This window comes from Oryza sativa, chromosome 1 (assembly GCF_034140825.1).
Source record: "Oryza sativa Japonica Group chromosome 1, ASM3414082v1".
Lineage (NCBI taxonomy): Eukaryota > Viridiplantae > Streptophyta > Magnoliopsida > Poales > Poaceae > Oryza > Oryza sativa.
Genome location: NC_089035.1, coordinates 32,761,974 through 32,776,680, shown reverse-complemented (window position 1 = coordinate 32,776,680; position 14,707 = coordinate 32,761,974). Strand labels below are relative to the sequence as shown.

The following is a 14,707-nucleotide window of genomic DNA, read 5'->3' as shown; positions in this document are numbered from 1 at the left end:
ACTTGAAAACTATTATTCCTTCATCCAAAACTATAGCAACCTAATCCTGAATTGAACATATTCTACAACTAGGATACGATAAGTTGCCATATTTGGGAGTCTCCAAATTCATAGAATTTCATATAATAATAGTAGTAGGTTATGTTCAACAGAGGGAGTAGTGATTTAGGATTCATGCAGTCTTTAGTGGGAGAGAACTGAAGCACTTCTGTGTATCGCCTGGGTTGTACAAACTACAAAGATCCTTGAGCACAGGTAATTTAAGAAGAGTGGTTTAACCAGAGATCATAGCATCTCGCTAAATATCAATACAAAGACAAATATAGTAGTAGGGACGCTTATAGTACAGAGGATATGCCATTAAATATTTGACGTTTTCGCATCATTTTTACATCCCTTCTAATAGCCGGCAGCCTGCTGGTCTCATGTCTTACCACAAAATTGGGAGTTTGGGACCAACATAGGTCCTACAGGAGTAAGTAAACCCTGACAGCAGTGGTATCAGCAAATGGGGCATGTACCAAGAACATCTGTTGAAATGCATAAAGAGGAAAACCAAAACTCTTCCCGTAGAAACCTGGGGAACTGAATTCCTGGGATTTGGAGAAAGAATTAACTGCTCTTGTTAGCTGTGAGGTATACTTGGAACCAGCAGAATAAATAAACTAACAAAAATGCATCCCAGGCAGTATAACACAAAAGTAAAGCTATGAAAGGGAGCTTTTACTTCCTTTCAACTAAGGTTAGCATCAATTGTGGGAAGTAGAGTGTGGGTTAGCATAACAGTAGGGTGATGTGGGTGGATGGCTGTCAAAGATGTTGGATAGTGTGCTCTCAGGACATCATGCTGGAATCCTTGATAATTTCGTATAATGAGATGACAATCTCGATAATCAGCAGTATAATGACACCCCACTCCAGCAAATCTGATCTTCTATTCTGGAGAACTTCTTGAAGAAAATGAATGTTGTGCTGTTGCAATAATAAAGTGTAAGCACGAATGGGAACTCAAAATTTTTTAAAAAAATCAGCTAATACACTGAAAATGAACACAAATCGAAGAACTTACCTCCACAAATTTCAATTTGAAGTCGAGGCTTCCAAAACGTTGGTTCAGCTCATATTCTTCCCGAAGATACTCAAGTATTTGAGCATAATTTGAATTTTTCCAAGCGATTTCAGACCTGAAGAAAAAGTCATTCTTTTAAGGGGCTGCCATAAGATACGCAAGGAGACCGTATCCACGATGTCGTAAAATTCCCTTTAGATCAGCTTTTATCCATATTTTTTTGTCATGGTAGTCTTGGGTTCTTATCAAACCATGTGGATAGTTGGCAAATTCCAAGCCTTACAACTGGAAACAGCCAGTTGAGGACACCAAAATGTTTTGCAATTTTCATAAGCTAAGCATGATATGGAAAGAGGAATTTTATTAAAAGGTGGAGTATTATGGCAAATCAGCATTAACTAATGAGACTTCCGACAAAAAATGCCACCTTCACTCGGAATATAAATAATTTATGTTATAGAAGCCATATAATTCTTCCTTTCCTTCAATTATTCCCTTACTTAAATGGCAAATGAGTATGCTTCCTTAAGTAAAATGGCATTTGCAGAGCTAGGGTTAATGCAAAGCATCAGGGAAAACAATAACATAACATTTGTATAATGAACAAAGTGCTTTTATAACACAGAACTGTGGCATGTAAACTCCAATTTTACAGTTCAGAGCTAAAATGCATTAACCTTTTAAACACACCAGAAAAGAATATCAAACTACATGCCTCCTTCCCCCACAGCATAGCTTGTCACAATGCACGTAGGATTGGTATACAATGAGATTACTTCCATACATGATAAAAAAGAGAGGAAATTATGCAATTGCAACGGAAGACATGAACCATCTAAAAAGGGAATGTGGTACTTAGATTGTAGAAGAGATACCTGTCAAAAAGGCCAAGTCTGATGATAACATCAGCAAGGTTAGAATTAGCCTTGCCAACAAGTTGGAACAGCTTCTTTCTTTGCATGGTAAAGTTCCCAGTCTTCTCCATGACACGATTAATTTCAGTAAATTCCTCAACCATGTCATCGACCTACCAAAATTAGTGTTTTTTAGAACCTTAAGAACAAAATTTCAAGGCTACCACCACATGGAAAAAGCTTGTCGAAGTTGCCCCTTTTCAGTACCTGCCGTATGTAATGATCAAGAGCAATACTTTGGCCAAGAACACTTGCAATGATGCGAATTCCATCTGTATCTAGGCTTTTAAGAACTATATAGTCAAGACCTCCTTTCATCCATGTTGTCAGGGAGGGCTTCTCAACTACTGCATAATCTGGTCATTGTAGAATTGATATCATGTGAGGATGTAATACAATCTTAAATTCTTAACCTTACACGCTACTTCACTACTTTGCAAATGAGCCAGTTTTGTCCCAGTGAAAGAAAAGCTTTTGCAACTGTTTAGGGGGTAGAAGGGGAGCTACTCAACTCTAAATGACTTCACATATTACCAGCCTATGAATGCATCACGTCCAATATCAATCAGATGCATATGGACTCTCTTGTAGTTCTATGGGATTTTATCAAAATGTAATTTTCACTAACATAGAAGGCAATTGAATTATATGCTAGTCGTACACACAATATAATGGAACAGTGTGAAGAAAACTAGAAGTACCGAGTAAAATGTCTTTGTTCACAAGGTAAAATATGACAAGCAAGATAGTGAATAGCATGTGTAATACCATCTTTTCTCATCTCCGGAAGCCATCCTGAAGCATGTTTCCTGATGATATCAAGATAGTGCTCAGCCTCATGGTCAGCAATGTTGAAAAGCACAGCCGAACCATATTGGAACACAACCACATAGCGATAGCAAAATCTGTTGTCCTTAACTCCAATGTCCTACAGAAATGTTAGCCAATCATTGCAGAGAAGTTAAATTTTGCAGTGCAGAAAAAGAGAGATTTCACAAAATTGCGTTCAACAAATTACCAAGGTGGAGTTAATAACTTAAATTTGTTGATTCAAAAGCATTTGGACCAGGAACTATGTGATGGTAAATTGGAATCACTAACCATGATTTCTTGAGGGAATTCTGAGTATCGGAGTGCAATGTAGTTCAATGATCGGGTCGACGGAGGTACCACGTCGCTCCCATGGTCCGCCTGCAAACTCTTCAAATCAATGCTGCCACAGGGGGAAAGAAAAATCAGACAAACAAAACATCATTTTAGTCCTCTGCATCTATTAGTCGTGCCCATCCATCAAAATGGCATAAGGAAGATTGAATTAGCACAATATGATAGCAACATACACCTTTGAAAAAAAAAATCAACAAACACCTGTCGTGCAAGCACGCGCATATGCTTCCAACGTACCTGGTGGAGAGGAAGTACGCCTTGACGGGGATGCAGCGCGCGAGGCCCTCATCCTCCTCCTCTTGCTGCGGAGGCGGGGCCGGGGCCGACTCGGCCGCCGCCCGGATCCAGGCCCAGTAGGCCGAGCTCCCGAGGCCGGAGTCGCGCGCCTCGTGCGGCACCGCGACGGCGACCGCCGAGGCCGACGAGAAGGCCCTAGCGGAGAAGCACGGGAGAGTCTGGCCCGTCGTCGTCGTCCTCGGCGGCGGCGGCGGCGGAGCCGGATGAGGAGGCCTCGTCGCGAGGAGGCGACGGAGGCGGGTGCACGCGCGCAGCCGCCCCATCGAAGCGTTCGGTGCGTGCGTGTTTTGGTGGTGGTGTGGTGCGGCGCCGCGAGCCGCCAAGGGCTCTCTCCCTCCCTCCTCTGCGGCTTCCAGTCTCGTCTTGGACTTGGAGAGGAAGAAGGGAGGAACGTGGTGGGTGGGCCCATAAACTGCAACACGGAGGCCTGCGCCGCAAGAAATGGGCCAGTACTCCTCTTCTCGGTGGGCCTGAGTACGTACTTAGCCTCCATTGATAGATGGCCCATTGGGCTCGATGACATTTCTCTTCCAAAAAAAGGCCAACTGCATATTTGTAACGATTTTGCTATATCTCACTCGAAAGATTTTTTTCTTATCTCTTACTCGATTTTCTCACTCAAATTTACGGTGCATTTTCTTGTAAGTTACAGTGTAATTTATGAAAGTTACACTGTAACTTTTGTAAGTTACACTGTAATTTTTAAATCTTCGCATGTAAATTTTAAATTTTGTATTGGATTTGGTCTTTTGCTTGAGGATATGGTAATTTAGTGTCCATTATAGTGTTTCTTAATTGCTTTTTGCTTTTTATTATATCTATTGGATTTTAATTCAAAGATTAAAAATCTATGTGATACGATCATAAAAATCTTTCGAAAAATGTATAGGTAATCTCTATTTGTAACTGTTTTGAACCGGTATTTTATTAAATTTACAACTTAAAAAACGTAATTACATGCTTACCATCAAAACTGTTGGCACCCGTAAATCCATAATACTTGCCATTGGATTCAAGGCCAGGAATAACACGATTAGAAGATGGATTTTTCCAAAAATTGGTAGAATAGGCCATCCTACATGGTGATTCAGAAATTGCTGACCCCTTCCCCCCAACCCTAATTGGTGGTACCTCCTCCGTCCACCATTGTTGCTGCTCTTGCTACAACCCTACCAACTTGCTAGCTTGCTGCTGCTCCCACCGCGGGCCTATAGCGAGCTGCTGCACGCGATGCTCCCGATGCAGGCATGTTGCAATTGCTATCACGAGCGACGCGGGATCGCCTCCAGCGGCTTTCGTCGACTTCCTAGCACCTCTAGCAATATTGCTCTAGAAAGGTGAGATTTTTCCATTCTTCTAATTTCTTTTTTATAAAAAATGATATTTCTTTTAAAATTTGACTCTAAACTTTTTTAATCCATTCTTCTACTTTTTAAATCTGTACTGAATGTGATATTTCTTTTTAATAAAAATTAATTTAAACAAAAAATGTGTTATTTCTTTTAATGTTTTGACTTGTATGCCGTACATTATGGGTTCAAATCCTTGACATATCAACATTTTTTCCATTAATTTTGTTCGTTGGCCGATGTTTTCTTTCAGTTTGGTGGGTAATAGGGTGATTAGTACCGTATATATTTTTTTCAAAAACAGAAATCATCATTAATCATTTATATGTACGCACGGAGATTGAAGATTTGAAGAAAAAAAACAAGGAAAAAAAACGAAAATGGCTGACCTGGGATTCGAACCCTAGTCCTAAGGTACACCAGGCAAAGGAACTTACCATTGCAGCAGTACATAACTAATTCATTACAAGACATCAGTCTGTTTACCATGTATAAGGGGTCAGCGCCAAATACATTTGCGTTGGTGCCATGCCACGTCGCTCCTCGCCCGCCACGCTGGCGCAATACCAGCGCCAGTCCTGTTGACGCTGACAGGAACAACCTCAGCGCTAACAACTTTGGCGCTGAGCCAACAGCCTATATCTGGATATAGTTTTTGGCAAAGACTAATTTCGAAATAAGTTTTCTACAAGGATCAATTTGTCAAAAAAAAAAACAAACTTTGTATACGTATGCGTATATAAAGTTTGTATACACGTATACAAAGTTAAATTGTATATACGTATACAACATATACATGTATGTAGTTTTTATATAGGTAAAAAATGTATGCATATGAATAAATTTTTATGTTTATTCGTATGTGTATACATTCATTTATTGTATGTAGGAATAGTAGTAGGTATAGTAGTATAGTAGTGCTAGTATAGTAGTAGTACAGTAGTACTATAGGGGCGGACTGACCGCGGGCGCGCGCCCAGCCGCCGATCAGCCGCCCCCGCGCAACGGGAAGAAAGATCAATGAGGACGCACGCCCGCATGCAATGCAAGCGGCAGATACACGATCGATCGATCAGTCTAGTTGTGCAGCGGGTTCGGTCCGCTCGGCACGACCCGCTTGGACACGTCGTAGCGCGCGTCGATCTCCTCGCCGGCGCGGCTGGGCGGCGGCATCGGCACCCGCCGCCGCTTGCCGACGCCGACGCCGCCGCCGCCACCGCCGTGGCGCCGCCTCGCGTGCAGCTGCTGGCACCACGGGAGCCGCCGCCGCGTGGCCCCCTGCTGCTGGTCGCAGAGACGGCCCAAGAACTCCTCGTCTGGCATCGCCGGTGCAGTCTTCGCCGAGGCGGCGACGGCGACGACGAGGAGGAGCTGCAGGGAGGCCACCGCCACCAGCAGGGTACAGACGCCGACGGAGGAAGACGAAGGCTTCATCTTTGCTGCTGTTCTTGGAGAGCTTGTTGATCCGAGAACAATGGAGGCGCGCGCGTGTGAGAGATCGATCGAGACGATGAGAGGCTAGGCGTGTCTGGAGGGTAGTGGGGCTTTATAACAGGGGGATGAGAGGAGATCGCGAAAGCGGCTGGAAAATCGGAGACGGTCGGGGACGGAGAGCTTCACTGCACGGTTGCACGCGACACGCTCTGAAACTCTGAAGCGAACAACCTGCAGTGTACAAGAGAGTAGTGTTTTCGAGCGAAATTTGTTGGGATCAAGGGAAGTTTGCTAACGGATGACAGTTCGCGGTGCTACTGGATTGTTATTAGCGGATCGAATGCGAATTCGGGCCTAAAGTTGGGCGTGTACGGGCCATGGCCCATGGCTTGCAGCCTTATTGTAGGATGTAGAAGGGCTGAATCTCTCCACTAAACATCTAAAGCTTAAATACAAGCATAATATTTACTTACTAGCACTACTAGTATCTCCATGTAAGCATACCACATCAACCCATCGAACATATAAAGCTCAACATTTAAACATATAGTAATTATGCCTATAAATTATTTTATTCTAAAACTAAACAAACACATGCTAAATCATCATTATCAAATCATTGTTATAATATTTCAATCTAAATCATGTTATCATTTCTCCAATATGTAACATATATCCGTAGCAAAAGCACGGGACATCATCTAGTTATTATTTGCATGTGTGTGAGGGTTTGAATTGCTCCTATAAAAAAAGTGTTGAATTGTAGTGGCTAATGTTTGAGAAGTACAAGTATGCAGGAATACTAGCCAATAGCCAGTTAGTCGCGTGACTTTGGACGCCTACAAAAAAGTGGGAGGGAGGGAGAGGGAGAGGTGAGGAAAAAGATGAGATGATGAAAATGTTGTTGACATGTGGGTTATATCTGCTAACTGAATAAGTCAGTCGTGATCATACTGTTACATCAACAAAAATCATTTTCTAAAACATTGCAGGAGTAGATTTACACCGGTTTTTGAACATGATGGAGCCGTTATACTCGATTTTATGGTTAAGAGAGTGATTCAATCAAGAGAAAGAAAGAGATGAGAGTTATAAAACACACTTATTCCAAAATACAATGTTTTGTCGATTTGAAGCTTAGATGGGTTTGTACAGGCCATATGCCCCTGCCCTTCTTTTTGTGTGTGTGTGTGAGAGAGAGAGAGTAAGTGTTAATTATTGATGGGCGATGGGCTGATGTTTTTATGTATATGTATTCAGGAACATTGCTGAAGAGAGAAATTGATACTGTAATAATATATACTGCTCCCTCCGTCTTAAAATATAAGCTTTTTTTTACTTTGACACAGTCTTCGAAATGTTATTTTGACAAACAATGTCTATAAAAATAAGATGTTTTAAATAAAAAAGAGTTACATATAATGGCAGTTTGTTTAATGATAAATCTACTAACATCAATTTTATATAATTGATTTTTTATTTTTTTTGTTAATAGTTAAATTTAAAAAGGTTTGACTTGGCACTATGCTAAAAATATTTATATTTTGGGACGGAGGGAGTATTTCGCAGAAGTGCAGTGCTGGGCGTTGATCGTTGACTTTAGACTATTTTGTGGAGTCAACCGCAACGAAGCTCATGCCTTACATTACATCACATCGGTAGAAATATCGTTATTCAAATTACTTGGTGCTGTGTAGTGTACCAAGAGTCTCATCGGTTATCCATATTCTCTAATAAGCTAAAATGACTTATTAGTAAATATAAAAATTAACATGTAAAACTTTTATATATTTGTTCGTAGCGACTTAAAAGCCAATGTTAAAAAGAAATTACTTTAAAAATATTTTAATTTTAAGTTAAAAAATTTAAATTTTGATTTATACTTTTACTTATTAGGCCAACCGATGAGGCTTGAAGAGTCAAGGAGCATCTAAGGAAGAGCTCCTAGCAGAAGTAACTTCTCTTATACGAATACGAGTAACAAACTGAGCGGTCACCGTTAAAAGAGCATCCCAGGGAAGCTTTTCTCTTCATTAATTTATTTTCTTTCAACTTATTTTTTTTCTAACTTGAAAATAAATTCCTTCCTCTTGTGTTATGTGATCATGATTCATTTCGGTAACACAAAATTTACTATAGAACATCCAAAAATAGTGTAATTCACTATAAGACACCACAAATACGTGACACTGTCGATGGTCACTATAAAAGTTGTCTAATTGGATAAGGCGATAAGCACTTTCTAACTCTGGACTATCAGTCTACCTCTTTAAAATTTTAATAGCAGCACATCACACTAACCCTATTTTACACAATTAATATTATTTGAACTTCTAAAAACTTTTACAAATTATAATATGTTATTTGTTCTAATATCAGTTAGGCACATATTTGTGCTGATAATGTTGCATGTGTTGGACTTAATGAACATTATTTACTCCACGATGAAACTTTGTATATGAAAGGAGATAAAACATGGTATTTGTTTCTATTAGAAGTATTGATGGTTTTTATGTTCCGAGAAATATTGTTTCCATATTTGTATCCAATCATATTCAATTCTAATTATTTATATTCAAGATAACTTGTATTTAATTTCGTATCCGAGTTATTCGTATTTATTTTTATATCTAGCTATATGAAAATGAATATGATATTATCACTATCCGTCTGTATCCGCTGCAGTCTTAGGACATCCACAATATTATATGCAAAATAGTCTTAAGGAATAAAGCAATATTTTTTTCTACCTTTATGCATTGGGACAGGAGAAAACAAAGAATATTGCTATGGCCAAACCTAAAATTAACTCTACATCATAAGAAATAAAAAATTAGTTCATGTTTTTTGCAACATGCATGGTGCTTTTTCATTCATGTTGAGTAGAATTTTTTTAGGTCCTAGCTTAAGATCAAGAAAAGATTATATGTAATATACATATAGTATGTGTTATATACAAAAGAATATAAGAAAGTGGATCCCATCTTAGAGCGAGTACAATAGCAGGCTACAAATCAGCTATAAGCATATGTGGATGAGATAAGAGAAGAGAGAGAAGGAAAGCGGGCTACAGATTTATAGTCAGCTGCAGCACGAACTTTAAAATATTATGTATTTAAGATGTGCGATCATGTATTAATGGTGTAGTATATATTTATAGGTAACTATTATATAAATAAGATATTAAATTAACTATATATGATTTGGAGCTAGTAGTTAGCTATACTACTCCCTCCATCTACTTTTGATAGGTATATTTTCAAATATGAAAAATTTTACTTTTGATAGGCATATTTCAATCCAACCACCTATCCTCTTATAACTTTCTCGGATTTAATGCGTGACTCTCTATTCTTCCATACAAGATTAGTTACATGGGCATCGAGAAATGTAAATATTAATAAATCGTTTGTTTACGAGGAATAATTAGTAGCATGTTTAAATGGATGATAAGTAGAATTATTTATCCTTGGTTATTGTGCCAAGATGAAATATGACTATCAAAAGTAGATGGATGAAGTATTAAACTTGCTCCTATTGCTCCAGTGACATTGAACAATTAAGGATGCCTGTTACTATCATCCAACCGATCACAGGCGCAGCAGATCCCAACACATGTGTTGGTTTGTGACGTTCGTCGGTATGTCATTCATGGGACATCGACGGTTCGACGGCGACCAGCAAGTGCAATGATTTGTGGAACCAGTCTGCTAGAGCTTGAAAGAGTTGGTGACAATATTCGTCTCGTTACCAAAACTGTCAAAATTTCATGGGACCAAGTGGAACATAGGGTGTGTTTAGTTCACGTCAAAATTAAAAGTTTGATTGAAATTGAAACGATGTGACGGAAATGTTAGAAGTTTATGTGTAGAAAAATTTTGACGTGATGAAAAAGTTAAAAGTTTGAAGAAAAAGTTTGTAACTAAACTCGGCCATACTAACTTCAAGTGGCACAGCTGTACAGAGATTCGTTAATTTTGGATATATATTTTTTTTTCACCTTAGAAGCACAGCACAGTTTGATAAGGTCACAAAATCAACATAATTCACATTTATTTGTCTAGCCAAAATGTAGTATCACCAACTTAATTATTTTGATGATTAAGGTCCATCTAGACACCAATAAAAAATGTCCAAAACTCAGAGGGCAGTCTAATTAGTGAGACTAACTACTACTTACAAGTTACAAGTCGCACCAAAGAACACTTCATTGAAATACGGACCATACGGTATATAATTAGCCAATTAGGGCCATGGCCGACTGTCTGAAACTGATTGCTCACTCTTAGTTTCCAGCTATTAGTTTCTTTGTTTATGGAGGTTTTGCTGTCTCAAAGTTTTGAAACCAACAATGGCACTGTAGATGGTTACAACACTTGCCTACAATATGCAAAATAATAAAAAAGATTCCTTGTGTTAGCTAGGCCCTTAGTAGATAACCTGCAAAAATTGGATTGGTTGCTCGTCAGGTAGCCAATCCTGCTTATGCTTCAAGCTTAGCTCTACCCTTTTTCACTTTCAGGTTGCCTTTGTAGCCACCACACACATTCTATTTTCCTTCTCGCGAAATGTTAATTTTAGAAAGCTCACGCCGTCACGCGTAGTGATCATTGCTATGCTATCATGCAAAGGAACATGTTGATCAGTGTAGTACGCATTTGCTAGCACGAATCATCGATTATTCCCTCATCCATTATCTACAAACAAGAACATCTTTTTTCCAGATTATAGACGTTGCTGGGGTCCCCGATTAATAGTGAATTGTCTTAGCTCAACTATTAGTTACGGAGTAGTATTACAGAAAACCGTTTTTCAGAAGATTTAACATGTGGATGAATAATTAATTGCTAGATTAGGTGCTGGTTAATTGGAATGTACATCAGCCATGATAGCTCGTGCATCTTCGGTCACTGCTGACATACATCGATCGCTTGCGTCGACGACTCGACGTCGTTGAACGGTTCAGAACCGTCCAAGCTGAACGACCGGATAGTTTTCTTGGTATATTGAACGTTTTCCCATCTGATGTTTCACCTAAAAGTTGTACATGCATTCTTTTTCATATTACAGGTAGTTAACTTGTCATTTGTCAAATAAGAGCGACATTTGTTTAATCAGATTAGAGGATAAATTTATTTGTCTAATTAAGAAAGCCATAATAGAGATTCCAAGCTTGTTGAAGAAAAAAACCAGGAAAAATAACAAGGCAGAGCAAAATGAAAATGAAGACAAAGGAACAAACTGCGACGTACTAGGGCAATTCATCTCTAGGAAACTTTTCTACAGTACTTTTTCAAAAAAAAAAAACACCAGGACAGTTCATGCCTTAGGCTGTGTTAGTCACTTGTTATTGGTAACTAATCATCGCGCACCTAAGACGGAACGAATCATTAGCGTATAATTAATTAGTTTTAGTAAATTGATCAATATATTTTTAAAGCAATTTCTATACATAAAACTTCTAAAAAAATATGTACCGTTTAACAGTTCGAAAAACATGCGTGTGGAAAACGAGAAAGATGAGTTGGAAACTTCAACTAAAGAACTCAAAGAGACCAGAGTTAACCTTTGATCCAGATATAGTGATAGCATGGAAAACAATGCATCATATGCTTTTACGAGCCCATCGCGATGAGCTAGTAAGAGCAGGTACAATAGGCGTCCGATTGCTAGCGATAGCGATTCCACGTAGGTTTGATGATGCGTTGGAGGAGAGAGAGCGCGTTTGCGGGCGACTAATTAGTCGCTGAGCGGCACGTGCGCTCCAAGAAATTGTGGGCCCAGCAGGTAGCATACACGAGCTGCGAGATAAGTCGGTTGATGCAGTGTCGCGAGTTTGCAACCATGAGTCCACGAGTCACCCGCCGGCCGCCGGGGAGCTCGTCCGATGGTGATTGATGTTGTCGAGCTGGGGTCGCCGTCATCAACTGTGTGGAGCTGGGTTGCCGATGGTTCACCGCGGTCGGCGACGCTTGTGGCCACCGCGCTCGAGGTTGGTTCCTCACTTAGATCTGGTAAGCACCTCTTGAATCCAGCTAGTATCTAGCAGTGGTATGCACGGGCTCATGCCATGGCGATGGAAGCAAGGTTTGAGAGGGCATGACCATGGTCCACGGCCAGCAATGGTGAAAGGCCTTCTCGCCGGCGCTACCAGCCGAGGTCGGCTTGTTCTCATGTTGAACGGCAGCTCCTTCCCGTGGCAACGATGCGTGATTTTATTCATCACACAACTCATTCGTGGTCTTGCTTGCTTCGATTTGATTTTTTAGACATCAAGTTTTGATCTTTTGATCTTAGATTGATCTGATTTCTTGTGTTGTCTTGGACGGGCTGGTGGAGAAGAAGAACAGAGAGAGATATGTGGGCCCATGTGGAATAAAATAAATGTGTGATGCGTCAGATTATAGCCCACTTACTGTATCATCTGTCTCTTGAGTTTGATAAAAATGACGTGGAATAAATTGGAGTAATCAATAGACTATACTATTAAACTTGCTCTAAGTGGTCTTGCCTCTCCACGTTATACGTTGGGCGTAAGCAGGCGATCTGCGCACGAAACCATAGGCAAGGAACGACATTGGGCAAGCGTGATGCCACGCGTGTGTCTCAAGAGATAAAGGAGGGAACTGGAGTAACATACGATGGTTTATCAAACAACGACCCAAGCAGATTTATTGCCGGCAACCCCTCAACGTCGTCACGCTCCTCTATGCCACACCGTCTAGCTTCTCCAAGTCCCCTGACATGTGTGAGGTAAGGAGGGGCCGTGTCACATCCCAATCCGGCACCACCGTACAACGGCACCTGATAGAAGCGTGTCGTAGAAAAAACGGCGCGAACCGCTTCCGACGAAACCGCGATCTCGGAACCAGTCCTAGGACATAGTGCTGGTACCCACGGTGACAAATATGGACTAAAATAAATAGAGTACTTATTTACCTTAACTTAGGTTGCAGCTCAGAACAGCCCGAGAATGCAACCGACGACGCGGACGGGGAAACACCAACAACAGCAGCAGCAGCGGAACCAACGGTCTAACACCCAACACCACAGGCGACGGCTGGGGACCAGGCGAAAAATCTTCACTTCACTTTATCTTCTCTTCAGGGCGGAGGAACTATATATATTTATATAGAGCAAGGGTGAGTACTTTCGTACTCAGCAAGTCACGGGAATTTAGGTGTTTAATGCAAGCTTGGAAGAGAGGCAAGGTTGTTTTGCAAATCCTTTGTTTGAAATCATTTTTGAAATCACTAAGTGATTTATTTCTTTTTAATTTTGGGTCGAAAGGAGACTTGCGTCTCGATTCGACTTAAGAGATGATTTTCAACAACTCAAATGGTTATGTACCGACCTCCCGGGTCAGATCATTACTTATCGGCTCCCAGAGCCATTTCACTTGATTAACTGGCTCCCAGAGCCTTTTTCAATTTCTCGTACTCCTAGAGTCTAGCTGCCCAGCAGCACAACAATCCGCTTCCACTCGGGAAGACTAGTCTATGATGCCCGTAGACATCCCGAATCACACAGATTCGTTTCTGACCACTCAGGTCATCCATCTGCCACATAGGCTGATTCTTGTTACGATTCCCAATCCACAACAACTTTTCACAAAGCACATGCAAACAAATCTACGCAACGGGAACCACCTCACATCCGCCCATGACCGTGGGCACGGCTGTTCGAACAGTTAGTTAACCTCTGTAGAGGGGTACACTTTACCCACAAGACACGAACTTACTCCAGACACTGGCCGGTGTTAGAGATTCGCGATAAAGCCTTTCCCAAGCCGACCCAGGGATACCTCATGCCACATAGAAGGATCAAATCCTCACATAAACATAGGCCATTTTAGACAGTCACAAATTATCTCCAACCATCTCGATCGGTAAGTTAGCAAGCTTCTCGTTCTTGCCTTACCAGGAACCCGGTTTGGCTCCAACCGACCCCACCCCGGCGTTCCCAACTATTGGCATGCGAGGTTTCCCTGAACCGACTAGTTACTTAGCCAGGGTGTCCCATTCCACCTTGTGGTTGCACTTTGATTATGTTCGATGAGTTTCCCACAGGAATCGGTCCTTATATGCGAATACGGGACAGTGCCACATAGGCACAACCCCCGCATCGCGAGTTTTCACAATTCATTTTATTTTCAAACACACCGACACCACATGTCAGGTTTTGAAGGCTTCACAAACCCATTTCCCAAGTTTTCGACAATCAACGGTGTATGTGGGATATTTGGTACACGCGCTCAGAGAGCACGGATACCGAAGTACCACAAGGGTGGACCGACAAGGAATCAGGGTAGTACAACCTACAGGAATTAGTGCGACTACTGGGTAGGTTCGTCGGTTTGGCACGCAAACCGAGGCCAAGCAAATTAAGTGTGTGATTCTAATAATGCAAGTTGCAAAAAAAATAATAATGATTTTCCAATTATAGGAGCAATTGGTCAAAGGGTGACTTGCCTTGCT

The 14,707-nt window shown here is 40.9% G+C and overlaps 2 protein-coding genes across 2 annotated transcripts; both read right to left on the bottom strand.

Moving 5' to 3' along the window:
* Positions 1-326: 326 nt before the first annotated feature.
* On the bottom strand, positions 327-3,801 carry LOC4326888 (protein RETARDED ROOT GROWTH, mitochondrial). Its single transcript, XM_015772984.3, has 7 exons — positions 3,388-3,801; positions 3,085-3,196; positions 2,752-2,911; positions 2,191-2,339; positions 1,945-2,096; positions 1,070-1,184; positions 327-972 (listed from the first exon to the last, which is right to left on the bottom strand). Exons 1-7 carry the CDS (start codon positions 3,708-3,710, stop codon positions 835-837), a joined length of 1,149 nt encoding a protein of 382 aa, XP_015628470.1. The 5' UTR covers positions 3,711-3,801; the 3' UTR covers positions 327-834.
* A 1,801-nt stretch (positions 3,802-5,602) lies between these two features.
* Positions 5,603-6,311, bottom strand: LOC107278016 (inactive protein FON2 SPARE1-like). Its single transcript, XM_015791880.3, has one exon. The coding sequence runs from the start codon at positions 6,228-6,230 to the stop codon at positions 5,874-5,876; it is 357 nt and encodes a 118-aa protein (XP_015647366.1). The 5' UTR covers positions 6,231-6,311; the 3' UTR covers positions 5,603-5,873.
* Positions 6,312-14,707: the final 8,396 nt, after the last annotated feature.